General features: G+C 43.6%; 1 protein-coding gene and 1 long non-coding RNA gene across 4 annotated transcripts in view; one reads left to right on the top strand and one right to left on the bottom strand.

The window, feature by feature from the left end:
- Window positions 1-3000: 3000 nt before the first annotated feature.
- Window positions 3001-5982, bottom strand: LOC128351170 (uncharacterized). Its single transcript, XR_008319622.1, has 2 exons — window positions 5721-5982; window positions 3001-3339 (listed from the first exon to the last, which is right to left on the bottom strand). It is a non-coding gene; the product is annotated as an uncharacterized LOC128351170 (long non-coding RNA).
- A 602-nt stretch (window positions 5983-6584) lies between these two features.
- CHST10 (carbohydrate sulfotransferase 10) overlaps window positions 6585-21587 on the top strand; it is a 39123-nt gene continuing 24120 nt past the window's right edge. The window contains exons 1-3 of one of the 3 annotated variants that reach the window (XM_053310399.1): window positions 6585-6752; window positions 13957-14059; window positions 15689-15824. In XM_053310399.1, the coding sequence (XP_053166374.1) occupies window positions 15725-15824 (100 nt within the window). In that variant the 5' untranslated portion in view covers window positions 6585-6752; window positions 13957-14059; window positions 15689-15724. Of the gene's footprint in view, window positions 6753-12265; window positions 12481-13956; window positions 14060-15688; window positions 15825-21587 lie in introns of all 3 variants that reach the window. The other 2 variants (XM_053310397.1, XM_053310398.1) reach the window with 2 other exon arrangements.

The following is a 21587-nucleotide window of genomic DNA, read 5'->3' as shown; positions in this document are numbered from 1 at the left end:
ATGTCCGGATAAATGGGCAATATAGAAGCAATATGGAAGCACATGAATCACAGTTTCAATTGCCTCTGTGCCACACAGAATAGAGTTTTAATTGCCTCTGTGCCACACAGGCACATTCAATCAGTAAGTGGAGCTTTTTGATATCTACCCTCCAGAATCACAAATGGGAAAACATTGAAGTGTGTCATCAAAAACACTCTCCGCTGGTTCAAGTTTGTCAAGACTAGTAAGATAACTGGCTGGCTTAAGGTAGTTTGAGAACCCACCAGGGCTGTTACTACTAATGGCCAAGCTTAAATCCTTCTGACATTCACTACCTTGAATATTATGCTTAAGAATTTGTTTAGCATTGTCATATCCCAAAGAGATTTAAAAATCAGAAGAAAATAGATATGTACCAAGCTTATCCTGCAGGAGCCTGCTCCAAGTGCATTGAAAACTGTCAATCAGTGTGAGAGATGTCAGCCAGCCCCAGTTGGGAGGGAAATTAAATTTTAAACAAAAATTTAAAAGAAGGAGCCAGGCTCTGGCCTCTACCTTAACTAGGCCTGCTTCTAATCATATCACAGCATTAGGTACACATCTTGGCACATGAAACACAGCCTGTAAAAAGTTAGATGGTATCACTTCCAATTAAGTAAAATTCCAATATGTGCAAAGCTAAACACTGTAACAGCAATTGAGTTAGGGTCTTGGCCGCAAATACTTGAATGGCAGCCTGGATGAAAGAATTTGAGGATATCAAAGGCACTTATTTGGCCATTAGCTGTTACCTGCTCAGTCTGGTCCTTCTTGGAGCTAATAGTCTGGAAGACAACCCCCACTATTTGTAGCACATTACTTGGAACAGACTAGGGTTCCAGCTAATCTACCATTTATGTTTAGTTGGCCTTTTGGCAAACACCATTATCTTGGTCTTGTGAAAAATTATGTTCAAAAGTTCTTCTTTACAACAATTGACCTGACATTCTGACCAATGAAGCACTGATACAATGGAAGAAGTGCTGGTGCTTCTGCAAAATTCAGCTAACTCAGTTCCACTGCTGGTTCAGCGATGGGCAAATTTTGACAACCTCCCTGTTCCCAGGAAGCACTCTGTGCCACCTAACAATATGTCCCCAAAGACTGCACAGCCTTCAGGAACATATATTTGCAGGACAGAGAGAGAGGGCTTCCAGAGGAAGTTGTTGAAATTTCCCCTATACACACATACTAGCACCAATGCAGAATTAGTCTGGAACTCTTCAGAAGCACTGGTTTATTCTGATGCTTTTTCCATTGCAACAATGCTTAATTAGTACATCAGCTGGTAAGATTTATTTCTGAGTGAGTAAGCATAGGATTAGGTTGCATATCATGCAAGATATCAGATATCATATCATGATATATCATGCAAGATATATTGTCACTCTGAACAGAGGGGAAAAGTGAAACAGAAAGTCTAAAAAGTAAGAAAAGGCAGGTGCACATATTATAGTTTGGAACATAAAATACCCTACATGATACCCATTAACAAGAAAACACTGAAGGGATCTTTATCACTGGAACCACTTAGCATTTGTTCACAAACTGATATTATTGAAGAGTGATGGGAAATGGATCACAAGTGCTCCTTAATCTTATGTTGTATTGCAGAGCAGTAAGAGTTTCTATTTAGACAATGGCCAAACCTACCAGCTAGGAAAATTTGAGAAAGGTCTGAAGCTTCCATTTGACTGCACAGGGAAAGTTAATATAATGTGTGCATACACCTGGTGAACCTAATGCAATTTCACACACTTCAGCATATTGGGGGGGAAACTTTCAATGGAAACTTCTGTCTTTTAAACACCTCTTACTCTTAGCCTGATTTAGGATGAAATAATATAAAGAGAGGGATCTTATAGTATGGAAGTCCTATTTCTAGAGGCTACCCTGGATTCACATAGGCCAATTGCTGAAGATTTAAGGGCTTAGCATCTGCTATTTATGTTCTTCTTGAACTGAGACACTGGGTTTCAATCATGCAGATTTGCATTTCAGCAGAACAGTGCACACTGTGAACAATAGCTCAGAAACAAGTAGGAGTAGTTCAAGTTTGAATTGTTCAGCACAGGTGACAGTCTATAAAGCATTTGGCCTTGACAAACAGGAGACTGAATTTAATTTGGATTACGTTTTCTATTTAGATTAATCTTCCCTTCATTTTTTATGCTGTGAGATTTTTAAAGTGAGCCACGTACAGTGCATATTGTTGGTAGGTTTTATTTGGGTACCTGGGTAATGCTGACCTGGATTGTTCTATAACAAAATGCCCTATAACAGAAATATGAAAACTTGCATACACTGCCAGTTCTTTTGGAGACACTTCTGACTGAGAGCTGTATGTGACAGCAAATCTAACATTTGGCATCCAAGCAAGGGTGGCTCGGGGGAGGGGGCAGGGAAGCATCCCCTTGAAAAAGTAGCTGCCCCCCTGCCCCCATTTCTGTGTCAGAAGTCTAATATGTGGGACACAGCTTACTCACCTACAAATGCACTTTGCCCCCTTCTGTGCCACCCCATTTTTCATTAGCTATGCCCCCCCCATTTTTTTATAGAGCGGCCACGGCACCCATCCTAGGTGAAATATTAAAATGGCATGAATGCATGCATGCACACACACAAATCCTGGAGCTCCTTTGGTGACTCTTCACCATCTATTTTGCCTGGCTCTCTGATTTGTCATTACACAGTACTCCTGTATACATGCCAATCCATGGTAAAGGTAAGAACATAGTGTGTGGGGGGGGGGGGCGGGCTTTGATCTATCTACTCAACTCTCCCTTGTGTAGTAGAAATCTGATCAGGGTAGCCATTACTTATATACAGTATCTTTGAAGTGATCTATTTACTTACAAACATATATAAAGAAAATGCATGACCAGAGTTCAGTCAACACACAAGCCCTATTCACACATTATATTCCATACCTGAATGTGTGTTACAGTGTACACAAGTACGGATCTGTACACAGGTCTCTGAATGTTTTAAATTTTTAATTGCTGCTTTAAAAAAAATTGCTGTAATTTCTGAACGTTTTAAATTTTTTAATTGTTGTTTAATCTTTGGTAATAGGAGGCGATATTGGGCTGGATGAGGAATAACAGGCTGAAGTTGAATCTGAACAAGGCAGAGGTATTGTCTGTAGGCAGCCGGGATCCGAGAGATGGTTTAGATCTGCCTCTTCTGGATGGGGTTACATGCCCCCTAAAAGATCAGATTTGTAGTCTGGGAGTGCTCCTGGATCCCAAACGCTTCCTGGTTTCTCAGGTTGAGGCTGTGGCCAGGAGTGCTTTTTGTCAGCTTCGACTGATACATCTATTTTGGGAGACAGGAGACAAAATGACCTTAAAATGGTGGTACATATGCTGGTAACCTCTAGGTTTGACTACTGTGGTGCCCTGTAAAACAGTGCCTTCCATCCCCAGCACTCTCAGACGTTCCAGAAGGATACTGTGGTCAATAGTATCGAAAGCCGCTGAGAGATCCAAAAGGACCAACAGAGTCACACTTCCTCTGTCCATTCCCAATTGGAGATCATCCATCAGGCTGACCAAGGCAGTCTCCACCCCATAACCTGCCCGAAAACCAGTTTGAAATGGGTCTAGATAATCAGTTTCCTCCAAGACCACCTGGAGCTGAGAGCCACCACCCTCTCAATTACCTTGCCCAGTCATGGGAGGTTGGAAACAGGCCTATAATTGCTCAACTCTGAGGGATCTAATGCAGGCTTCTTTAGAAGAGGTCTAATGATTGCCTCCTTAAAACAAAGAGGCATCCTGCCCTCCCTCAGAGAGGCATTTATGATTTCCACCAGGTCGCCTACAACAAGCCTCCCTGCTAGATAGAACAAGCCATGTTGGACAAGGGTCAAGAGAACAAGTGGTAGGCCTCACCGCTCCAAGCAGCTTGTCCACATCTTCAGGAGTCACAAACTGAAACCGATCCAGTCGAATTGCATAAGAGGAATTACTGGACACCTCTAGTTCAGACATCAAAATAACTGTGGAGTCTCCATCTAGTTCGGCCTGAATCTGAGAGATTTTATCTGCGAAAAACTCCTTAAACACATCAAAGCAGGTAACTGATGACTCCAAATTCTGGTTCAAGGGAGCAGGGGCGGATACTAGTCCCCTCACAACCCTGAACAACTCCACTGGGCGTGAACTCGCAGAGGCAATATGGGCAGAAAAGAACCGCCTTTTTGCCGCACTTATTGCCTGAGCATAGATCTTTAAATGTGCTCTATGTCATAGTCTGTTGGATTTGAGTCAGCTCTTTCTCCACTAGCGTTCCAGTCACCTACCTTGCTGCTTCAGCCCCTGTAGATCTTCCATATACCAAGGGGTCAATTTTGAAGCAGGTAGGAGGGGACGCCTGGGGACAATTGTGTTTACTGCCCTGGTGATAAATGTTTCTGAACTAAATATAAAGTACTATATATTACCTATAAAGCCCTTAACGGCTTAGGTCCAGGGTACTTAAGAGAGTGCCTTCTCTGTCGTGAACCCTGTCGCCTATTAAGATCATTTGGAGAGGTCCGGTTATGGTTGTGCCAACTCGTTTGGTGGTAACTCAGGACTGGGCATTCTCTGTGGCTGCCTCAGGGCTTTGGAACTCACTCCCTGCTGAAATTAAAGCATCTCCTTCTCTATTTGTTTTTAGGAGGACCCTGAAGACGTACCTCTTTTCCCAGGCCTGCAACTGAGACAAAATTTTTAGATGTGTTTTTATCTATTATTTTTATCTTTTTATTAATTTTAAATGTGTTATATCTGTGCACAGACAACTGTATGCTTTTACAACATAATGTCTGAATAGGGCTACAAATTATACCAGATTCACAGTGGTGCTGCAGTTTCTGAATCAGAATGTCCAGAACTACCCTGGTATTTAACTTGTACAATGAGAGGTGCGGCATGTGAAACCTGCTTAGAAGTCATACCCTCTGACCTGAGATGGGAGCCTGTCTCCTAACCACAGGATGAGTGTGTTTGCATGTCTGTGAGGGGGTCAGTTGTGATGCCTGAGAGCAAAGTTAAACCTGTGCCAAAACAGTCATGTGTGGTGTGACAATTTCAATACACAGCTTTCACCCTGAACCATCTTTCCCACATCTCTTCTCAATCAAAATGATGTGATATTGGGAGTCACAAGCCAAACATGTGGTGAAGCAACCCTAAAGCCACTTCTCCAAGGCCAAAGGTCCAGCAGAGCAACTCCATCAATTTGGTTGTGCAAATTGGCCCTGCCTCTGCAGTGCTGATTTCTGCTTCCAGCCTTCTTTCTTACTCATTGACTTTTTTCAGGCCTTATCCTTAGACCTAGCGCTCCTCTAAATTCCCTTTGAGGTGAAAAAGGTCTCTTCAAGACTGCAAAGAACTAAGGAGAACTGTCGAACTGAGAAGCCCTGAATTCAGAGGCATAGCTAGGGGAGAGGGGCCCCCTGTTCATCCCTCAGAGTGAGGGAGATAATGAAGAAAATAGGGAGGGGTGGAGCTGGGGGCCCCAGGTTCTTTGAACCCACTATCTGCTAAATTATAGCTTTTATACCCTGCCTGAAATATAAACAGTGTACTGCAATTTTTTTAAAAAACACACAAAAAAGTCCGTAGCGAGAGGGTACTGCTTTACCACCAGGCTGGGGAGAGCTCACCCCTAACTTAGATGGGATGCTAAGTGTGTAAGAATATGCTTACATGGGTCAGCAAATAGGAATCTTAATCGGACAACTTAAAAGACTAATCGATGTATTGTGTCAGACGCTTTCGAGGGTCTGGGCCAGGACCCTTTTCATAGTCCACGAAAGCTTACGCCACAAGTGACCAATCTTATCAGTTGAGGGGGCGTCACAAGCCTGCGGACCATGTCCGCCGCCGCCAGAGATCTTACGCGGCTGCCCCGCTGGGCTTCGTATTGCGCTAGGCAGCATCCATCCGCTCCCATCTCTTTCCCTCGGCTGCCCCCTTGGGGGCTGAATCAGCATAGACCTCGGGAGGCGCTGGTCGCGTCCTTCCGCTGCGCTCCTGCGCTGCGTGTGTGGTGGGCGATCACTTCGCCTTCGCCGCCGCCCCTTCCTTTCCCCCCCAGCGGTTTCGCTTCTCTTTTCTTGCCTCCTGTGCGGGCCAGTCTGCCCGCCCGGGGAGGCAGCGCAGCTTGTGAGCCGCGGCGAAGCTGCCTTTGAGGCAGCGGAGGAAATGGAGGATGAGGCTGCTCAGGCTCGAGCCTCAGGGCCTGGCGGCTGCAGCACCAACTGAGGAAAAAGCGCGGCTGGGCGGCCCCGTTGTTGCTGCTGCTGCTGCTGCTGCTGCTTAGAGACGAAGACGGGGCGGGAAAGGGGGGAGATCGGGGGTGCGTGTGCAGCCTGCGTTGCCCTCTGAGGGGAGCCTCCTTCCCCCGTTCGCGCTGCACCAGCCAGGCTGGGTGGTAATCGGAGTAGAGCTCGAGGCCAGCTAGGCGGGCAATGCATGGGGTGGACGCGGCTGCGGGTTGCTGAGCAACTCTGGCCCGGGAAAAGAGCTTCGCTGCCTGGCATCTCCCCGCACTCTGCCGAAGGAGGAGGCGAAGGCGGCCTGCCCAGTGGCCCAGCGGGGATGAAACCTGTGAGCGGCGGATGCAGCGACGAGACGCCCCTTCCACGGCCGCGTGCAGGGTGGGAGTGAATGGCTCGTGCCCACCACGCCCAAGGAGGGCCGCTCGTTTGACAAGCTACCTTCAGGGCGCATTTCGGAGTGAGTAGCTGGCTTTTCAGGCCCCGCTTGCTAGCAGCAGGGATGATGGTGGTCTGATCGGGGGCTCGTGACTTGGGGAGGGGAAGGTTAAGTCGCCCAATTCTTGCTATGTTCCCTGTGAGACTCTAGAGCGGGTTGGATGGATTCAGATCCCTCCCCTGGGCTGCCTCCAGCTTGACGACATTCCGACACCGAAAGCACTTTTTGGTAGCAAAGAGGGTGCAGTCCGTATGTAGTTGGTGACGTGACCACCAATATGCACAGATGCATTTTGCTGCATATACAAAAGGATCTCTCCGGCTGGGTGGGTGAATGGGCAACCGAATGGCAGTTCGGTTCATTGCACGCGAGTGCAAAATGAAGCTCATTGAGACCAGCAAAAAAAAAGGTACTTATTTCACAAGGGGGGGCGGGGTCAAACATGGCTCTGATTACCAGGATATTTATTTATTTATATATATTTATACATACGTGTGTATATAGTAGTGGAAGCCTCACTACAGTGTCAATTCATTATACAGCGGCAGTGAAAAAGGCAAGTGATTAGGAAGGGAATTCAAAATAAAACTGCAAAAATCATAGGGCCTTTTTACCTAAGGCTGCAATCGTTTTGCCTGGGAGTAAGCCCCATTGAAGGTAGTGACCTGGTATTCGGTATAAACTTGCATACAAGCTCTCATGTTGATCAGGGTGTTGGAACATCTTCTCTAAGGTTGGAAGATTAAGGGGGTTTTTCCCTTTAAAAAAAGAAAAAGACAACTAGGTAAAGACATGAATAGTATGATCAGAGTGAATGGGGAAGTTTTCTTGGTTACAGTGCTAGAACTTGGGTTCGTTCAGTTAAATTGATGGGTAGTAGGTTGAAGAAAGATGAAAAGACATATATATCAGTCAACACATAATTAACTAGAAATAATTACTAAAGGATGTGGTGATGGCTATTAGCCAAATAGCTTTTTAAAAGATTGGACAAGTTCATGGAGGAAAGATTTATTAATGGCTGTTCGTCATAACTTCTAAATGGAATATCTGATAATAGAATATTTGATAAGCAGCAGTATAACTCTGACTCTCAAATATTGGGAATAGACAATGGTGAATGGCTTCACCATTGTATCTTCTCTGACAGAATTGGATACAGAGTGCTGATCTAAGCAGTTCTTGAGTTCAGATGCATGTGCTATAGTGACACATCATGATCCATATGTGGCTGCAATGCAATATCCCTATAGGAATGGCTTTCCATATAAAAGTTTTGCTACCATTGAAATCCTCCTCATGCATGACTTCAATGACTAGCATTCAAGTTCCCCACTCCTCCTTTCAGTTCTCTGTTTGTAAAATAGTAATAATATCTGCCTAGGGTAGGTTGTAAGGGTAAGAATTAAAATTTCATGCTGGGAGAACTTGGTTTGCAAGAATAAGTGTAATTGCCTTTGGCTCTTTTTGGCAACCTAAGGGCATAGTTGGTGAAGGCCTTCTGTTCTGAAGCAAAGTAAATGAAGCAATTGCCTGAATACCCCCAGAAGCTATCAAACCAAATACATTGAGGATTTGATGGAATAAAGAAAAGTGAATTTAAAAAAAAAATCCCCCGAAGTGTGGAATTTCTAAATCTGTGGTGGACTCCTTCACTGTTTTCTGTTTACATGTCTGCCTATGGTGCTGAAGAAACTTGCTAGGCGCACATTATGAGCCCTTCACTCAGTTTATAGAAACATCAGTAGTTATATTCCCTGTACCGATAAGAGAATTGAAAACTTTGGGTCTGTGGTGCAGATCTTATGCTGGGAAAACAAACAAGCTCCTTTTACTTTGCAGAATGCAATAACTTCTGCATCCATTCCATTTTTTTCTGTGTAGAGGTGCATTTAGCTTTACAAACATAGGAAGCTGCCATATACTGAGTCAGACTATTGGTATGTTAGCTCATTATTGTCTTCACAGACTGGCAGAGGCTTCTCCAAGGTTGCAGGCAGGAATCTCTCTCAGCACTATCTTGGAGAAGCCAGGGAGGGAACTTGAAACCTTTTGCTCTTCCCAGAGTGGCTCCATCCCCTAAGTGGATTATCTTACAGTGCTCACACTTCTAGTCTCCCATTGATATGCAACCAGGGCAGACCCTGCTTAGCTATGGGGACAAGTCATGCTTGCTACCACAAGACCAGCTCTCCTCTCCATATCTACAGCAGCATGGGAGGAGTTTTCTCAAAAGTGCAATCCCTGCTGAGTATTAATTGGATCCCTATTAGTATTGAGAGAAGGAAGTTGTTTCTGCCTAGCCAGGAGTCTGGTTTTTATATAAGAACCATATCATTGGCCTTCTTTGCTTGGATCTTACTACTCTTTATGAGAAATACAGAGCTTTTACTGCTCTACATCTCTTCTTCTCATAGTGCCTAGTTGAGCACAGTGCTTGAAGTGACTTCATTGTGTTGCACATTGCCCAACACCCACCTCCCTCTCCCAGACAGGGATTGCCCATTTCCCTGTACTCAGGAACTGCCCATTTAAACTCTATCAACTTGCAAAAGGGGGCTTGGTCAACCGACATAATTGTGTACTGCCCTTAATTTTTTTTTAAAGTGTTTGGATCACTGCATTACAGTGTTCAATCTGTTGAACTTGTGAGATGGAGCACTGAGGACTGGCATGAATCCTACAGCCGCTACGTCTGCTGCATTTTTGGGCAAATATTGATTGAATCTCTTACTTTTTGTCATCATTCTTCCACAACTTGAAGGAAGTAGATTAAGCTGAAGCAATAGCATCCGTTCTCCTCAGAACATTGGTGCCACAGTTATAGCATTTTAAAAAAACAAAAAAACCCTTTGCTTGCAAATGACTGACAAAGCTGTATAAGGTGGGATTGATGTTTGAGGTTTGGCAACCTTGAACAGTTTCAGGTACTTGCAAGACTCTTTTTTTTTTTGGACAGATGAATGTCTCTCTTTGGCTGTTAAGGTATACAGCTTTGTCAGCATGTCATTTGATAAGAATGACATGTCAGTGTCATCTGCTATGAATATAACATTTATTTGGAATCATATTTGTTGGTAAGAAACATTTACATGAAGACACAATACTTCTCTGCCCTATATCATCTGATATCTATTTCCTGGTATCACAAGAGGATTTCACCATAGCAGTGTTCTTCATTGTTACGCCTGGGGGCTTAGTGGTGGCCCCCATTAACCCTAAGTGTGGCTCGCACAATTGGCAGCTGGGCTGTGGCAAAGAACATTTTGAAATCTAGACTTTTCTAATTCAGTACACTTTTTCATTAAGAAACACTTGGTTGCCACTGATTCTCCCCAAATGCTTGCACCATCCATATTTCCAGAAATCTGACTAGTTAGCTCCATCATTTCCTCAGATATACTTTTCAGGTATGGTGTGGGATTACACCGTGGGGAAGCAGTTCCCATGCTGCTGCATTTAGGCGAATTGGCCCTTGGCCCCAAACCAATGTCTGTATAATTTCAGGTTCTGGAACATTGCAAGAATTAGTTAAAAGGTATCTCTTCTTGGCTTCAGGGCCCTATATCAACTCAGGTGGATGAGCTTCCTGAATCTTGCAACTAACAATTAAGATAGCTTGAAAGGAGATGTTTCCTTTAGATTAATGTTAAAATGTATTTTCCAAAGCCAACAAAGAAACACAGTACATTATATTCTGGTCTCCATATGCTTGGCTATCACTCTTTATCTAGAGTAATTCTATGGAGTGTAGCATTGCGTAAAACACTAATCATGTGCCAGGCCAGAAATTTAATAAAATAAGTTTGAGCTCCTGTGTTTTACTTGCCTCCGGCTATTGAAAGCCTATGGGCTGCTCTGCACTTTATGCAGCAGATATGTTTGTTGCACATACACTGCATGTTTCCCATAGCAACACTTCTGTGTTCTTAGCAAAACTACTGTGAATAGTGTAATTTATTGGATTTTTAGGTATGAAGGAAGCACAGGTGTTTGTTCCTCCTTGTACAGGCACTAATATCTAAGACTGGCAATAGTATTTTAGAAGTTTAAAAGAGAATTCAGGTCCAGATTTATGTGATGATGTCTTATTCATGACTTCTGCAAAAATGCTCAAATGTGATTTTCAAAAGTTCACTCACAAAATGCTGTGGCATTTTGGGCAATAATTGGCTTTTGTAAGCTTTCAGACACTACTTCCCACTTCATCAAACATTAAGGATCAGCTCCTTTGTATATATATTTCAAAGGTCCTGCACAGCTAATCAGATGTTATTTTTAAAAACCCACACATTTCTTCACAGAGTGATCTCCATCTTCAGCCCCTTCCCCTTGCTGCTAGTTTGGTTCCTCTTCTTTACTTTTTATGGAGGCACATCAAACAGTTGTCAACCAGGCTATATTATGCTAAAAATCTTACATTAAAAAAAAATGTTTCTGGTAGTAGAGCACACTGGGAATTACCCCTGTGTAAGCTCCTTTCGAAATGAATGAGGGCTGTTGTTACACAAGGGCTGTGCAACTCCTGCTTGGTGCAGTGCTGTGTGCTCGGGAGGAATTAATTTGGAACTTGCTCCAAAGGCGCTGCAGTGAATAACATTCTCGGAGTTAGGTATTTATCTTTTTAGTAGTTGTTCTCTTAAGTATTACAGAAGGGGGGACCTGCAGCAAAACATTACACTTTATCCTCATCAACCATGCTTCTGTTTCAGGCTCCAGCCAGCCTGGAACTGGAGGGCTGTCTAGGGCCCACGGGAATGAGGGAGGTTCATGAGCTTTTCTAGACAGCAGGCTTTACCACGAGTTTACTGTGAGGCTTTACTGCAAGTTCAAATTTGCCCCCCAAAGTGGATTTTTTCAACCCCCGACGTAAATCGGACTACACTCTAACGTGCAACGAAAAACCCAAATCATGTGTGAAGTGCTCCCCAATAGCTCTCAGGGACTTCGAGGTAAATCTGGCCAATATGTGAATGCACACCCTTCATTCTGGAGGAGAAGTGCACTAAAAGCCCCATCTGGAAATACTTCAGGAGGAAGGAAAGGAAAAGGGATACTCTTCTCACCCTCCTGAAACATTTTCCTGCTGTGCTATAGCATTTAAGGTCTCTTGTTGGATCTGGCTGCTAGTCCCAAACTTTGGGTGCTTTAGTGCTGTATGTTGTAGTGGGAGGAAGGCTTCTGGGGGGTGGGGAAAGGAAAATGTGCCCCTTTCCCTTTTCTTCCTCCAGATTAGGGTTATGATTTACAAAGCACCTTAAATTCTAAATGCTGTGCAGAAATTAAAACAAAAAACACTCTCCCTGCCTCCTGCAGGCTTACAGTCTAAGAAGTGACAGTTGCCATGTGTAACTCAATGGCTTCTTGAGACTAATCCCTCCATGGTCTTCCATGTGTGATATGTATTGCCAGAAAGGAACCAGGTGAATATTGGAATAGATAAAGATGTATGAATCATGAAGCAGATCCCACTAGCAATTAATAGTTAACTGAGCAGAGTGAACACATATTTATTTTTCTTTCTCTAACCGTAGCTGAAGGAAATGGGTCGGATTCTGACTGGCACTTATGTGAAAAGAATGGCACTTCTGTCGCACAAGGAGGTGATAGATTTCCACAAGCTGCCACCTTCCAGCCCCCTGTGCCATACCACACACAATTCCTGAGGGTTCCTTGACCTTCAGGATTGGCTTTTTGGGAGATGTTGGGAGCTGTACCACAGAAGAGGGAGAAAGAGAGCCCCCATTCTGTGAGTAGCACACTGTGCACCATTCTCTGAATCCAAGCCAATATGTTTTCACATTGCAAATCTGGCCACAGGTCTTATAATTCATGCTTCTTTATTTATTCTTCATCTGATTTCTCTTTGGTAGTGTATATAACAAAAGATAAATTTGAAACAATGAGCCTAGCTATTTTGGTCTAGGGATGTGCACGAACCAAGGTGCCAGTGCCAAGCATGTGTTCTTGGGGGCAATACCATCAAGAAGTTGCATGCAGCGGCGGAGAGCAGGTAAGGACCTACTCTCCTCTTCTTCTTTTTTTAGATACCACTCACCACTCCCCTCCCCACGGTGCCAAACCAGTACACAAACCTTGGTTCATGCACATCCCTATTTTTGTCTTCCAGGGGGCCAAAATGTATGGATTGAGGTGGTTCTCATCATGAGGTACTTGTTTTCATTTACCTTGTAGTGAGATTTACATGGAACTGGGTCATCAGAAATATGCAACAAATGTTCAGCTCAGCAGTTAACACAAATTAAAGTATTCATAAAGTATCTATTTCATGCTTTATTGGATCTAAACAGTGGCCCAGTTTCATGCTGATTGCACCAAGAAATGTCTTAAAAATAATTTACTCAACATGAAATAGAAATAGCTACCATAATCTGCCCATTACATAGCAGGAAAATACCTTGTTCTATGTGAATGAAAGATGAGCCTCTGTAGATTTTGGCACATGGAACAGAGTTCTCTCAGATCTTGTCAGATTCAGTTGGGAGTAGGTGGTCCTTAAGGTATTGCACCTGGAAGCAGACTGGCAGCCAGAGAAGCTTCCTCAGGATTGGTGTAATGTGAAATACGGCTGGTCCCTGATAATAATTCTAAACTAACTGCTTTCTGTGGGCAGCCCCATGTAGAGTGCATTGCAGTAATTCAAAAAGATTTGAGCAAGGTATGGGTGACATTGGCCGGATCTCCTGTTTCAGCTGGAAACAGTGAGTATTTCATGTCATTTCCACATCCAATTTGTCCTGTATTTAATTAAAAACTTCCTATAATCCCAGAATCAGCAGTTTGATTGTCATATAGTAGCAGTGCTTTGATGTACCTAACCCAGCATTTGTTGGCTACCTTTCCACTATACATATATTTGGCTCTGTCTCTCCCATCTTTTGCTATTGTAACCAATAAGTCATTCTTTATTAACCCTAGCTTTGATGAAAGGGTGCCCAGCCTCTATGGACATCACAGCAGTTATGTACTCTATCCTTAGGCATGTACAGGCTTTGGGTTCTATTTCTGAGGCAAAGTAAGTAAAAGTTCTTATAGATGCTCTGTGCCTTGACCAAGAGAAATCTTCATTAAAGAAGATTCCTAAATATTTAAAACAGCTCGCTTGTTCAATATTATACTAGTGAATGAGGAGAGGCAACTTCAGTAGTGCACAGAGGATGGTTTATTGAACCAATGCATTTCATGTCTGTTGTTACTTTCTTAGGGTTGGATCCAGTCAGATCCTTGTGTAGGTAGCTGTCCCATGAGTTCAGTTCTCTATTCATGGCAGAGTGGTGGCAGGAAAATCCCATGCATTGTATACAGAGGTAAGCGTAGAGGATGTGAAAGGGTGACCAGATCATTCACATAGTAGTTTGTCAGCCAAGCAGTGCAGTTAACAGTACGGATCTTAAATAGTACGTGTCTTTTAAAACCCCACACAGTTGGATGGAGTAAAACATATAAAAGGTACCAGTGTTCCCTCTAAGGCATGAACATGTGCACGTGCTCATGCATTTTTTGATGTCCGGTCAGTTAATTTTAGATCCCGCTCAGGTTGAATCAGGAAGGTCCCACCCTGAATGTGTTGATACTGCCACCCAGAACAAATCTAATTCCACACACAGATTTAAAAAAAAAATAGAACACTGAAAGGTACTACTAGAAATATGTATTTGTTTCTGATTTGTAATGTTGATAATGTTTGAGCAATGTTGTGGTTTTTGTTAAAGGTGGTATTTAAATTGTAAATAGTTTGGCCTAGGAAAAAGAATATGTGTAGTCACTGTTTCCAGTGCTGTTTCACGGTCTTGCCATTGATTCATCATATAGCTTCTATGAAATTCAGCCCTAGGTGATACCCAGACAGCTCCCACAGAAATGGCGGATGTGATTGATGTCTCCAGGGTGAATCTGTTCCTTTGTCTTGATTTCTCCTGGGATAATAGCAATTGATCTGGCAAAAAATTTATGGCACTTAATATTAAAGTCAGAAGGATTTGTGGTACAGAAAATTTATTAATATTACTGAAGGAAGAGAGTTCGCTTAAAGGCGAGATGAACAGCTGAATTGTCAAAGTCCTGAACCCTGCATGTCTTTTGCAACATCAGCAATAACAGTTATTCTGATGCCATTCTGTAGCTGCTGTGTGTTTAGGAAAGAAAGATAGTTCTTGTGCCCCATTTTGAAAATAAAAAATATATTGGCATATTATTGTGCTTCCTGAAACTAGAATCTCATCCTATGCATGCTTACTTTGACTAGGCCTGCTGAGTTTGACATGACCTGCTTCTAAGTACAGTAAGTGGGCATAGGACTACAATTGAAAATTATTGCTACCTCCTTCACTTCTTCTGCACATTTATTTACTTCATTTTTTTCCTTAAGGACATGAGGGTGGCATATATTGTCTCTACAATTCTGTGAGGTAGTTTAGTCTGGAAGACAATGATTAGTCTCAAGTCCACCCAGTGAGTTTTGTGGCTGGGTGGAGATTTGGAGCTGGATTTCTCCACTCCAAGTCCAACACTCTATTCACAGCACTACACTGGCTTTTTGAGCTTCTGTTTGTTGCATAGTGTAGTTCTTTTTTTCTTTTTTGAACTGAGCCGGTTAATCCTTGCTCTGTACAAAGTGCCTGTTATTGTTGTGCATCTCTTTCTCACACCAATATTTGGTGGAGAAATGGAGAAGTGATTTTTATTTTGCTTCTGTATAGGTGTTAGCGTATGGGAGACCCTATCCTGACTAGATAAGCTCTACCTCTTTTTGAAAAATCTCTCATTATTATACACAGCTTTCAGCACCAAGGTAGCTCAAAGACTGTGCTTTTAATCCTCTTAACAACGTTGCCTGCAATCAAAGGAGATGCTTCATTAGTTATAGGGAGACTACATTTCCCAAATGGAGATACAGTACTGTACATATTAATTTTTTGTGTGTTTTTTAACAACAGAAACGAATAAAAGTTATATGGCTCATATCTGACATCATGCACCAACGGTGGCTGCTGTTAGCTGCATGCTTTTGGGTAATATTCATGTTCATGGTTGCTAGCAAGTTCATCACGCTGACCTTCAAAGACTCTGAAGGTAAGTTCACCTAATTTTAATTTTGTTATCAGCACAGGATATTGAGTATTTTTTTTAAAAAAATTATGTGGTCCAGAGAGCTTGTTGATTTGTTGCTACTTGCCTTATTAAAAAGATTAAAGTATGGAAAAGTATACTGCATAATGTATTGATGAAGGGCTTTTTTTTTTTTTTGGACGTTCATAATGTGCTTTCTCACTTATAAATCTTATGGTCACAAAAGACCTGAGTGTTATTGTTAAAGATAGACATATTTTCCATTACTGTGACCCTTTTTTAAAATAAAGAATCTTAAGTTGCATTAAATTCAGTATCCAGTTCTGCATAAATTAGAAGAGGTATGTGAGAGAAATAATACAAATCTGCCTGTTTGCTTTCCTTCTTCCCTGCCCCCTCTTTCTTTGTGTATGTTGACTTCAGAGAAATTAATGGCTTGTCTATGTGAGAGGTAGCTATGAAGCAGCATGTATTTGGCATGCAGTATTGTTTTGCCCCTCCTAAAAAGGTTTGGCTGGCTGCTGCTTTATTGGGTGTTGTCTTGATTTAAAGCCTGTCTTTTGGCAAATTGCTACAGAATTAGTGCTCCAACTCTTCCTTGCTTCCTTCTGCTGACACTGGCCAGTAAGATTCCTTTGTTAGATGGGAACAGGTGGTGGAAGAAGGCTAATCTAACCCTTTTGACCTACATATGAAAAGGTGTAGGCCAAAAGATGCAAAGATTGCAGTAGAATTTTATATGCAGCTTGGAAGATGAATATGGTTATTTTGTGTGATGATTTAAAGTGTTTTCAGGGGCTAATGCAGAAGGTATTGTTTGTGCTTATTCAAAATTCCCAGTCTTCCTCCTTACTCATCTATGCTGTTTGAGCGACAAATAACATCTAGGCTTTTGCTTAGCTTAAGTAGCCCAGATGGTATTTAACTGATAATGAGTTTAAATCTGCTAGATGACACTGCACTGTCTGTGTTGTCTCCATCTGCTGATGAGGTGCTGTTCAGAAGCATATCTTTTAGAGAAACTAGGCTGAAATATTTCATGCGATGCGTTGTGCAGATAGTGTTTTGCTGTTTGTGTGTCATGATGCCAATTTCTTCATTTTAGTTTAGTGACTTGAGAGAATTGACAAAAGGCATTTCCCAGTCTAAAACCGCAGCACAAGCAGAACTCTTACCTTGCAATCACGTGTTATATGGCTTAAAGGGGAAGACTGGTGATGCTGGTGAACTTTGGCTTCTTCACAGTAGATCAGTTCAGATGTAACATGGAGCTAGGATTACATCATGGCTTTGTGTGACATATCCTCATGTCTAAAATATGAACTCTTGAGGTTCAGAATAATTCTACTTTATTTATTTACCATATTTCTATACCGCCTGATATGTGTACCTCTAGGTGGTGTACAGAATTAAAACACAACAAATATAAAACAGAAGTTAACATTTCACAAAACAAAATCTCATAAGATAAAATAAATTAAACAATTTAAAATTAATTTTAATTAAAGCCTGCGAAAGCAATTTAAACAATTTAAAATTAATTTTAATTAAAGCCTGCGAAAACAAGTGCATCTTGAGGGTCTTCCTAAAAGCAAACAGAGATGGAGATGCTCTTTTTTCAACAGGGAACATATTCCAAACCCCAGGGGCAGCTACAGAGAAGGCCCGGCCCCAAGACACCACCAAACAAGCCAGTGGCAATCATATCTGGACCTCTCCAGATGATCTCAGTAGGCAACAGGGTTCATAACAAAGAAGGCACTCTCTTAAGTACCCTGGACCCAAACCATTTTGGGCTTTATAGGTAATAATCAGCACATTTTATTTCACTCAGAAATATATCGGCAGCCAGTGCAGTTCTTTTAAAATTGGTGTTATGTAATCCCTTTGGGTTGTCCCAAAGACCAGTCTGGCTGCCGAATTCTGTACCAATTATAGTTTCTGGACGATGTCCCCCTCAGGGGAAGACAGCCCCACATAGCATGCTTTACAGTAGTCAAGCCTAGAGGTTACTAGCATATGTACCACTGTTTTAAGGCCATTTACCTCCAGAAATGGATGTAGCTGACGTATCAGCTGAAGCTGATTTTAAAAGCTCTCCTGGCCACTGCCTCAACCAGATGAACCAGAGAGAATTTTGGATCCAGGAGCACTCCCAAGCTACATACTTGATCTTTCAAGGGGAGTGTAACCCCATCCAAAACAGGCAAATCTAAACCATCTCTCGGGTCCCGACCCCCCACAGTCATAGGAACATAGGAAGCTGCCATTTACTGAGTCAGACCATTGATCTATCTACAGTAGCTCAGTATTGTCTTCACAGACTGGCAGCAGCTTCTCCAAGGTTGCAGGCAGGAATCTCTCTCAGCCCTATCTTGGAGAAGCCAGGGATGGAACTTGGAACCTTCTCCTATTCCTAGAGAGGCCACATCCCCTGAGGGGAATATCTAACAGTGCTTACACTTCTAGTCTCCCATTCACATGCAGACAGGGCGGGCACTGCTTAGCTAAGGGGACAAGTCATGTTTGCTACCACAAGACCAGCTCTCCTCTCCTCAGTAAAGTAGAGTCAATAAATAAAGTTGTGCTGTTGAGAACATCATCTCTTGTCACTTCTATCTGACTCAGTTCTTTAGCCTCCATCCCTAAAAAGCCTGGTTCAGGAACAGGTATATGCTCAGTATCCTCTGCCGTGAAGACGGACGCAAAGAACTTATTTAGCTTCTCTGCAACCTCCATATCGTCCTTAATAATCCCTTTCACTCCCTCATTGTCTAATAGTCCAACCGCCTCCCTGGCAGTCATCCTGCTTCTGATGTATTTAAAGACGTTTTTGTTATTCCCCTTGATACTTTTAGCTAAATGTTCCTCAAACTCTCTTTTTGCCTCTCTTATTGTCACCTTGCATTTTTTTTGCCAGAGTTTGTGTTCCTTTCTGTTCTCTTTATTTGGACAGGCCTTCCAATTTCAGAAGGAAGTTTTCTTCCCTTTTATGGCTTCCTTGACGGTACCTGTTAGCCATGCTGGCATCCTCCTGGACTTAGTGGTACCTTTCCTCCTTTTGGGTATACAATCTAACTGGGCTTCTTGTATTGTGGCTTTGAGTAAACTCCATGCACTCTGGAGTGACTCTCCTGATTCTCCCTTTCAGCTTTCTTTTCACCATACTCCTCATTTTGGAGAAGTTTCCTCTTCTGAAATTCAAAACGTCTGTGTTAGACTTCCTTGGTGATTCTCTCTCCACATGTATGCTGAATTTGATGGCACTATGGTCACTGTTCCCTAAAGGGTTGATGACACTGACACTGCACACCAGGTCCTGGGTGCCACTCAGAATTAAGTCCAAGGTCGCCTTCTCTCTGGTTGGTTCCAAGATCAATTGTTCTAGGGCACAGTCATTTAGCGTATCTAGAAATCTGACCTCTTTGTCATGACCTGACTGTGAATTTACCCAGTCTGTGTGTGGGTAATTGAAGTCACCCATAATTACAGTCCTGCCTCTCCTTGACGCCTCCCTGATTTCCTGTTGCAACTCCCAGCCACTGTCAGCATTTTGATCCGGAGGGCAATAGCGCGTCCCCAGTAGCACGATCCCTTTCAGGCCTTGTATTGTCACCCAAAGGGTTTCTGTGGAGGACTCCAGTCCACCCAGGTTTTCTAGCTTGTTAGATTCTATGCCTTCTTTAACATACAGTGCTACTCCACCTCCAAGGCACCCCTCCCTGTCCTTTCTATAGAGTTTATATCCAGGGATAACAGTGTCCCACCGGTTCTCACAGTTTCACCATGTTTCTGTTATGCCCACTATATCTATTTCTGCATTAGCAACCAAGCACTCCAGCTCACCAATCTTGGCTTGGAGGCTTCTGGCATTGGCAAATAAGCACCTATGAGCTGAATCTCTCACCTGATGTGTGCTATCTTTCTTTTGACTCTTTGACCAGCTGGCACAGGCTCCCGTCTGCTCTTGATGTGGTTCTGCTCTGTCCCCTTCTGTTTGATCTGAATCCTTTGCACCCTCACACTTTAAAGGATGGCTTTTGCTGAACAGGATACTGCCCAGCACCCATCGGCTGTTCCCCAGGCATCATTTTAAAAGCTGCTCTGCAACCTTTTTTATTTTAAGCACCAGCAGTCTGGTTCCATCTTGGTTCAAGTGCAGCCCGTCCCTTTTGTACAGGCCTTGCTTGCCCCAAAATGTATCCCAGTGCCTAACAAATCTAAACCCCTCCTCCCGTCACCAACGTCTCATCCACGCATTGAAACTCCTCAGCTCTGCCTGTCTCACTATACCTGCACATGGAACAGGTAGCATTTCTGAGAATGCTACCTTGGGCATCCTGGACTTCAATACGCTACCTACCCCTGGTGGCACAGTGGTAAAACTGCCGCCCTGTAACCAGAAGGTTACAAGTTCAGTCCTGACCAGGGGCTCAAGGTTGACTCAGCCTTCCATCCTTCCGAGGTTGGTAAAATGAGTACCCAGAATGTTGGGGGCAATATGCTAAATCATTGTAAACTGCTTAGATAGTTCCGGCTATAAAGCGGTATATAAATGTAAGTGCTAAGTGCTATCAGCCTAAATTTGGCTTCTAGGACCTCCCGACTACATTTCCCCACATCATTGGTGCTGATGTGCACCACGACAGCTGTCTCCTCCCCAGCACTGCCTAAGAGCCTATCTAGATGCTGCGTGATGTCCGCAACCTATGCACCAGGCAGGCAAGTCACTGTGCGGTCAACACGCGGGTCACAAACCCATCTCTCTATATCTCTTAATGATTGAATCACCCACTAGGGATGTGCACGAATGGTCTTCGGCACCGGTGGGGGTAGTACTTTAAGGGCAGGGGAGGGTGTACTCACCCCCCTGCCGCGTTTCCCCCGCCGACGCTCTGTAAATTTCAAGCCCCTCGGGACGGCAGTGTTCCTCCCTGCTGCCCCGTTCCCGTCGGCCAGAAGTGGCTGGAAGTCACGAGTGCACATGTGCCCGTCGTTGCATGCACGATGGGCACACGCGCGCTCACAACTTCCGGACACTTCCGGCTGACGGGGGGAACGGGGCGGCAGGGAGGAACGCTGCCGCCCCGAGGGGCTTGAAATTTACAGAGCGCTGGCGGGGGTGTGTGAGTACACCCTCCCCCGCCCTTAAAGTACTACCCCCGCCGGTACCGAAACCCGCCCCAGCGCCGAAACGTTTCGGAGGCCTTTACAATGGCCTCCGAAACGTTTCAGGCACATGCCTATCACCCACTACAAGGAGGCCCCCACCCCCCGGAGGAGTATCCCCTGTGCAAGAGGATATGGGCTCATCATCCATGGAAGGGGTCCCTTCTAAAGGAGCATTTCTCTCTTCTTCAGACTGATGTCCTCCTTGCCCAAGACCTGCATTCTCCCTGACAGCAGAGGCACTACCAGCCCTGGAGTGGGATGCCTCTATCACATACCTGAAGGTCTTGTCCACATGCCTCTCTGTCTCTCTGAGCTTCTCCAGATCCGCCACCTTGATCTCAAGGGAGCGAATTTGTTCCCTGAGAGCCAGGAGCTCCTTGCACGATCACACACCCATGACTTCTGCCCATAGGGCAAATAGTCATACATGTGGCACTCTGTGCAATACACTGAGAAGTGCCCCTTCCCCTGCTGACTTTCTGTCTTCATACTGTTTTTATTGGCTGTTTACAGTATTTAGAGATAGTTTATTATCTGTTTATTATTATCTGTTTATTAGATAGTTTATTAGAAGTCCCAGCTGTAATGGTCAGC

Source organism: Hemicordylus capensis, chromosome 3, assembly GCF_027244095.1.
Source record: "Hemicordylus capensis ecotype Gifberg chromosome 3, rHemCap1.1.pri, whole genome shotgun sequence".
Lineage (NCBI taxonomy): Eukaryota > Metazoa > Chordata > Lepidosauria > Squamata > Cordylidae > Hemicordylus > Hemicordylus capensis.
The sequence above is the reverse complement of the archived record's forward strand: the minus strand, read 5'-3'. Positions and strand labels throughout refer to the sequence as shown.